Source organism: Impatiens glandulifera, chromosome 5, assembly GCF_907164915.1.
Source record: "Impatiens glandulifera chromosome 5, dImpGla2.1, whole genome shotgun sequence".
Taxonomy (NCBI): domain Eukaryota; kingdom Viridiplantae; phylum Streptophyta; class Magnoliopsida; order Ericales; family Balsaminaceae; genus Impatiens; species Impatiens glandulifera.
The window spans coordinates 27,528,269-27,536,439 of NC_061866.1; the positions used below are offsets into that span (position 1 = coordinate 27,528,269).

Below are 8,171 nucleotides of genomic sequence, written 5' to 3' on the forward strand. Positions count from 1 at the left end.
GGATTTTGATATTTAGTATCCTCCTTGCGTTAAGGGCGAAGAGATAATGGAAAACCATGAATACCAACCTGATCTTCCTTATTAGAGTAAGACATAAATATTGATTAAAGGTCTCCAGTTCTAACAATCAAATTATAGTTAACATATTTAACTACCAAAGATGGACAATATTCAAATTCATTGAAGATGTTTTCCATCGTAAGGAATCTCCTAAATTTGAGGCCTTTCACCAAGGCATACTCCTTCATCCTAAAGCACACAACTCCTGTCCATTCACGAGGAACTTCATTTGCTTAGAATTTGAGCTGCTATTCCTGAAGAACATTTGATGGATTATTGTTCCTAAGAACCACAATCTCGGGCTCCTCTAAATAAAAATTGAATTTGGGTTTGCTCTACCCTTTACATTAGATCCATTACAGAAAACTTGTTGGCAATGTGTGAAAGATTGGTTTTCCATGATACCCTAGCAGCAAACATAGAAATTATGGTTGACGCCATCTACAAAAAAGGAACAACAATAAGTAAGTAAAAAATAAACAATGCGTGTAAAGTTGCAATACGTAGACATTGCAATACGCGGACATTGGATAAACCCTAAACAACTCAAATAAATAACATCAGAGTATACATACATAGACCCTAAACGCTACATAAATCCTAAACGCTAAGGATTATCCATCAGAATATACATACAAAACTCTAAACAATATTAAGTAAGTAAAATATAAACAATGTGCGTGAAGTTGCAATACGCGGATATTGGATAAACCCTAACCAACTCAAATAAGCAACATCAGAATATACATACATAAACCTTAAACGCTACATAAACCCTAAACGCTAAGGATTATCCATCAGAATATAGACATATATATACATTTAAGTAAGTAAAAAACAAACAATGCGTGTGAAGTTGCAATACGCGGACATTGCAATACACATACATTATATAAACCCTAAACCATGCATGCATGCATGCATGCATGCAGAATACGAACATTTATAATACACGTGATGTAATATGTGTGAGTGATGAACAATGGATAAACCCTAACCGACTCAAATAAGCAACATCATAATATACATACATAAACCCTAAAATCTACATAAACCCTAAACGCTAAGGATTATCCATCAGTGTATACATATATACATGCAAAACTCTAAATGCTAGAATAATAAGATCATTACATAAACCCTAAGCACTAAACTCACATGAATATAGGAACGACGAGACGGACGATGAGACGATGTGGTGATGATGAGTAGCTAAAGGCGGAGACGGATGATGGGCAAGGTTTCTCGGAGATAGAGATGATTGGATAGTCGAGGCAATGATGATGTTGAACGAAGTTTAGGGTATTTAGAGTTTGAGAGTCGAGGCGATAGAGTTGAACGAAGTTGGAGAGTAAAAGTTGGATAGTAGAGTCGTGGGTTGGAGAGAGAAAGTCGTGAGTCGGAACGATTTAAAAAATAAGGGTCCAAAATGAGGTGAGGTTTATATATTAGAGTTTGCGCGTATTATATATTTCGCGTATTATGTAATACGCACAATATGAAATACGCATATTACATATTACGCGTAATATGTAATATGCGGTAAGGGACAGTCACAGGGGCAAGACGAACATTTCGCAGGTCGAAAGTGTTATTTTGGCAAAGTTTATCAAGCGTTGGTCATTTTTCTTCGTCAAATTTTCCCATAATTATTCGTAGAAAGGCGAGTTAGTTATATTATTTTATTTTTGTTTGTTTTATTTAAATTAAATATAATAGTTTTTTTAGTTTTATTTTTAATAAAAAGACTTTTAAAAGAGAATTTATGTTGGAATTTAAAAAAAATGTAAATCAAACAAGTACTCATGTGGAGATTCTGTCAATTCGGCTAAAGGGGTAAAATGGAAGGGGTCTCTCTCTCACAGGCAATTGTTGATAGAAGGAGAGAGAGAGAATAGAGGAAGGAGAATGGAATGAATGAATGAGAACCCCGCCTTCCCTTCTTTCACTCTCCATTGACTCTGCCCTTGTTAACCTATCTCACTTTACCGATCTCTCCTCAATACCCGATCATATCCTTCGCGAACTCTTCCTGGTATGTCTTCTCCTTTTTCTCCCCTCCCAATCAAACCTACTACTATATTAGATTCCTATCTTATATTCACTGGATTCATTGATTACCTTTTTCTTTTCTTTTTTCGTTTCTTTCATAATTTGGATAAGAAATGTTCAAGATTTCTGCTTTTGTTTGTTTGTTTGTTTGTTTGTTTGATCGATCATGGTATTTCATTTTCCTTGGAGACCCAATTTAAGGATTGTAGAAAGATTTCCCCTTGACTCCTTAGGATGATGGATCCATGACAAGATTCATATTTTGATTGATTGATTGATTGATTTGCTGCAAACCCTTTTCCTAAAGATGTTAATATTAATTCCTCATTCTCTGTTTAGACATCACTAGATTTATTTATTATTATTGAGAGGAGAATAATTCCCTTTCAATGTATAGTGAGTAGCAATCAATTTAGTCCTTTATCAATGAGAGTAGATGTTAGAGTGAAACTATAAAGTTTTATTATTGCTTATCAATCCAATTATTAAAATCCTCCATTATATATTAGGAATTTTGCTAACAGCATTAACAAGTAATTGAAACTACAAGTCACGATTTTCATAATAATGCAGCCAGCCACGATCAATTTTTATTTACTTTCCCAGCTACGTTTTCATAATCATGCTTGCTGCCCAATCTTCAAACAAGTTCACGGATGATGTTGTTCCTTTTGTTGAAGCCAAAATATAGTCACTTCTTCAGCTTAATCTTCAAATAAAGTCTCATCATCAATTTTTGACACACTTAAAGCTTCCAACATAGTCCAATCATTATTTTGGGAGCTCGTCTTCAAATAAACTCATAGAAAATTTGGCTTTTGGCCCTCAGCTCATTAACTTAGCATGTCATTTTCCTCAGCCGATTTGATAAACCAATTTTAGCTAACATTTGCAGCCACTTCAAGTATAACCAATTCATCAAAAATGCATTTGCCTTGTCTTCTTTAACAAGTCATTTGTTAGCCCATCTTCAGACAAGAGTAAAGACCTTCAACACTATGTTGACATCATCTCTTAAAATATTCTTCATTTGGAGTAATGTCTAATGTTTTATTTTGATGTTGTTTGTTTCTGTCTTTCACATTAACTAGTGGAAAATGTTCTGACGAATGAAAAAATTCTCACTTTAAGAAGAAATAAATAAAAATTAGACCCATGTAACCTTGAAATAATGGTGCATATTTTCATTTGGATGATTATGAACTTTGGACCCAATTTAAGGATTGTAGAAAGAATGAGACATTTATTTGCAGGAAAGAAGTTTTATTGAGTCCATGTATGTTTTAAATTGCTTGGTAGAGAACTTTGAGAGCTGGGAAGCTAACTGAAAAGATTCTCAAGCTATTCATAGCAACTGGCAAAGAAGAAGTGCTTTCACTCATTGCTGCACTCAATATCCAGCATATAATGACTCCTGTTCTCCCCACCAGTAAGCCTATTCTTTTGTCTTCCAAATATTCTATCTGCATCAAATTAAAATTCAACAATTCACCAGATTTCTTTTAACAGGATGTTCTGAAAAATTCTGAAATCGGATTCATCAACATGTCTCAGTCTGAAGTAATCATCAAAGACAATGAGGTCGATATCGTGATTGCTGCAATGCAGTTCGATATGACCTCATTCTTTAACGAATGGGGGCCATTACTCTCAAAATACCACCTGATAATTGTTAAAGATACCGATCTCAAAGAGGAACTAATCATCCCAAAAGGCTTCAATCTAGATATCTATACTAAGAACGAAATAGACCGAATCGTCGGAGGAAAATTTCTCTTTTCTGGATATTCCTGTCGCTACTTCGGTTATCTGGTATCGAGAAAAAAATACATCATCTCAATCGACGACGATTGCATTCCAGCAAAGAACGATAAAGGAGAACTAACAGACATAGTCAGCCAACATCTTTCCAACCTTAAAACTCCAGCCACACCTTATTTCTTCAATACCCTATACGATCCTTATCGCGAAGGAGCTGATTTCGTTCGAGGTTATCCGTTTAGCCTGAGAAGTGGGGTCCACTGTGCAATGTCGTGTGGTTTATGGCTAAATTTAGCAGATTTTGATGCTCCGACACAAGTCCTGAAGCCAGAGTTGAGGAATTCGCGATACGTTGATGCGGTTATGACTGTACCGATTAGAACGATGATGCCTGTTAGTGGAATAAATTTGGGTTTCGATCGTGATTTAGTAGGACCAGCTATGGTTCCTGCTTTGAGGTTGGCTGGGGAAGGGAAGTTTAGATGGGAAACTATGGGAGATGTGTGGTCAGGATTGTGTGTGAAGGCTGTGTGTGATCATTTAGCTATGGGGATGAAAACAGGGCTGCCTTACGTTTGGAGAAAGGAAAGAGGTGATGCGGTTCAGAGTTTGAAGAAAGAGTGGGAAGGGGTGAAGATGATGGAGGAAGTGGTTCCGTTTTTTCAGTCGCTTAGATTGTCTCCTGAAGCTGTGACGGCTGAGGATTGTGTGGCTGAGATTGCTTCAGCGGTGAAAGAACGATTGGGTAAGGTTGATCCTATGTTTGTTCGAGCTGGGAATTCTATGATGGAATGGATTAAGATTTGGAAGGCGGTTGGAAGTGGACCTTCTTTGGCTGGTGGTGGTGCTTGAGAGGCAGGTAATTCTGTTCTTGTTTTTGAGATGGAAGAATGTTTTGATAGAAAATAAGGTTATTAATTGTGTTTGTTTTGTTTTTAACTTTGTTTAAGGTGACTGACTGCTTTGGAACTGATTGTGTGTGATGGACTTGTTCTTTGTTTCACACTTTTCATTATTGCCAAAGATTGAATCGTGGCTGTTTCTTTAAACTTTAAAGGAATGATATATTGATTTCAGTCTTGATTTTACATGTTTAGGATTATGCATCATTTCTTTTTTATAGGCACCCTTCATTTTCTTTCTTTTTTTTTTCTAATAAATTTTCATATTTTATTTATTTGAAAATTGAAGCACATTCATGAACAGGACAAACAAAATAGTGGTTAAGAAAACACACATGGAAAATATGATGATTGATAAAAACCCTTATTGGTCTTCAATTGTTTTCTTTTGCACTTAATTGAAGGAACAAACTTTAGAGATGAATGTAAATTGACTATTGGTTACGAAGCTTTTGAACATATTTCATTTCCTCCAGGTTGGCATCTACATCTATTAACCAATAAAAAACTAACTATGTTCTGGTTGGTTTATTATTTTCGGTATTGGTTCAGTCGTTAACAATGTTTATAAAAAAAATCTCTAAAACTATGTTGGATTATTAAATTTGATTGAAATTCTAATTCCAATATGAATTGTCATATGTATTAGAATTATATTAAATTATAATTCAATTATTATATTTAAAAAAAATATATAATTATAATTTAAATTCAATTTTTATGTTTGAAAAAGAAATATAATAAAAATAATTTTAATATATATTATTTATTTTATTAAAATATTTATTTTACGCAACCAATTAGGATAGATAAAATGTCAAGAGTTTGGTTTAAGTTTGGATACTCACTAAAAAAAAATATCAACCAAATAGGATAACTAAAGTGTCAAGAGTTTGGTTTAAGTTTGAATACTCACTAAAAAAAAAATATTAGTTCGATTATGTTAACTTCATAAATAAATAAAAAATATAAATTTTGACATTTTAATTTTCCTAAATTCAAAAATAAAATATACATTATAATTTTTAAAATTAAGATAAATATATATCAGTTCGAAACGTTAACCTACTAATTAAAAAAGAAAAAATTATTGGTTCGATATTTTAACATTCTAAATTAAAAAAATATGTATATTGTCGATTGAAAACGTTAATAATGTTTTAAATGATAAAATAATAAGTTATAATTTTTGAAAAAATATAGAAAAAATAAAATTTATAAATATAATTCCGTACTAAAAAGAAAATAGTGAAATTAAAAATTATAAAATTATACTATCAGTAAAATTTCTTAATACCTTAATTGAAGTTGAAAACTCATTTTACTGTTGGGTGCGACACATTTTCTTAGCAATCGAGGGTGCCACATTTTTCTTTCAACCTCTCATATTTGAGATGATACTGAAAGTGTAACATTCGGGTTGAATTGTGTGTGTGATGGACTTCTTCTTTGTTATTTTCATTATTGATCGAATTGTGGCTGTTTCTTTAAACTTTAAAAGAATCATCTATTGATTTAGGTATTAATTTGACAAGTTTAGGATTATGCATAATTTATTTTTTACAAGCACCCTTTATTTTCTTTCTTTTTTTTCTAATAAAATTTTATATTTTATTTACTTAATAATTGAACTACATGAAGATCGCAAACTGAAGAAGAAAAAATGATAGTAACTCTTAAGGACATCTATTAATAGTAGTGGTAACAAATAAAAAAACCAGAGTTCTGGTTGGTTTACTATTTTCTGTAACAGAATCTGAAAAGTTCTGTTATAGTTTAAATGATATAAATTTTTTAGTTTAACCTATAGAAAAAAGTATTTTCTTAGCATAGTGTAAAATATATTTTTCATTACCTTCTTGTTTAAGGTTGTAAATTTTAGCATACATTATTATTTTTATGTTTGACTTTGTTTCTTTATATTAATTTGTATTTGATTAATAGTTTAATTTATTTTCTAAAAACAATTGAGTTGAGTAATGTTTTATTTAAACTTTTATTTATTTAAAATAAACTTACTCACAAATTATTTGATTTTATTTAAAATAAATAAATTATTGTTAATTCAAATAAAAAATTATATATTTAAAAAAATTACAAAATAACATCAACAACGTAACAATTAAACAAAAGTTTAAATATTATACAATGTGATAAATTTATAATAAAAAAATCTTACAATCTTGTAATAGTTTTTAGAGTGACTCTAAAGATCCTTAATAATGAATGAGGAAATAGAGCAAACGGAACAACCAATCTGGTATCTGAAGAATTTTTACAAAATATTTAAAATTTAAAATTGTCTTTAACCGAGAATCGGTAAATAACGTCAAAAAGGATTTTGGAAGAACATAAATTTAAGAAATGATCATCAAGACAATAGAAAGGTATGAGAAACAACAAACGATTCATCAACCACTGATAATATTATCAAATTATAAAAATCTGAGATTAAAAGTCCAATCCAACTAAATAAAAATTCGCACCTAAAAAACACAATATAACTAACTAAAATATGAGTGATAAAAAAACTCTCTCATACAAATGAAGCCACTTGAGGGTCATGAAAAAAATAATTTTCAATTTCTCTTTTGAGTTTCTTTTAGAGAGAAACCAATTTGACTTGAGGATTAAATTTTATTTTTTTATTTTTTATAAGTTAGTGTATGATACTTTAATTTAATTTATTATATATAATTTTTAATTTTTTAACGATTAAAATTGATCGAATAATATAAAAATAATATGTTTTTGATCAATTTCTCTTTAAAAAAACATATCTCTAATGAAATTGAAGTCATTTTCTTCTTGGCCGCGATGACTTCTTTAACATCGAAGGGCGTTTCAATTTTTCTTTTTATCATTCAAATTTTAGTTGGTGTTACGTTTTTGTTTAGTATGACATCTTTTATAATTGGATTATATTTTTATCTCGAATTTTTGTAATATGAATGATATGTAGGGGTGTCCAACCCATTGTGCTTTGACTAATAATATATTATATGTTACTATATATCTTTATATACTAAATAATAGGTAACAAAGGTTTCAGTCTATAAACAAAGAAGGAATAAGAAACAATAAAGAGAAAGGAAGACGAAGGCAGACGTTAGGAAGAAAAACTATTTTTCTCTATTTTATCTTCTTTCCCTAGATACATAAGTTTATGTATTTCCACAATTGGTGAAAATACATTCTATATGTGTGTCATATTTAATGATGATGTTTGTACACAATAATAACCGCTCAGATTAACTCTTTTATCTTACACTGTTTGATTTTAAATATAACGAAGTGACGGATAATTTATTTTTTTATTAGTAATATCAAAAATTAAGACAAATAAAACTAGACATTATAGTCAACTCTATAACTAACATTCTCGTCAATCTCACC

General features: G+C 30.8%; 1 protein-coding gene across 3 annotated transcripts; it reads left to right on the plus strand.

Annotated features, from left to right (window-relative positions):
• Window positions 1–1,905: 1,905 nt before the first annotated feature.
• On the plus strand, window positions 1,906–4,947 carry LOC124938167 (probable UDP-arabinopyranose mutase 5). 3 transcript variants are annotated; one of them, XM_047478555.1, is made up of 4 exons: window positions 1,957–2,095; window positions 3,366–3,541; window positions 3,622–4,732; window positions 4,824–4,947. In XM_047478555.1, exon 3 carries the CDS (start codon window positions 3,658–3,660, stop codon window positions 4,723–4,725), a length of 1,068 nt encoding a protein of 355 aa, XP_047334511.1. In that variant the 5' UTR covers window positions 1,957–2,095; window positions 3,366–3,541; window positions 3,622–3,657; the 3' UTR covers window positions 4,726–4,732; window positions 4,824–4,947. The 3 variants fall into 3 exon arrangements, with proteins under 3 accessions (XP_047334512.1, XP_047334511.1, XP_047334510.1); XM_047478556.1 differs by having other exon boundaries at window positions 1,906–2,095; window positions 3,412–3,541; window positions 3,674–4,947; XM_047478554.1 differs by having other exon boundaries at window positions 3,622–4,947.
• Window positions 4,948–8,171: the final 3,224 nt, after the last annotated feature.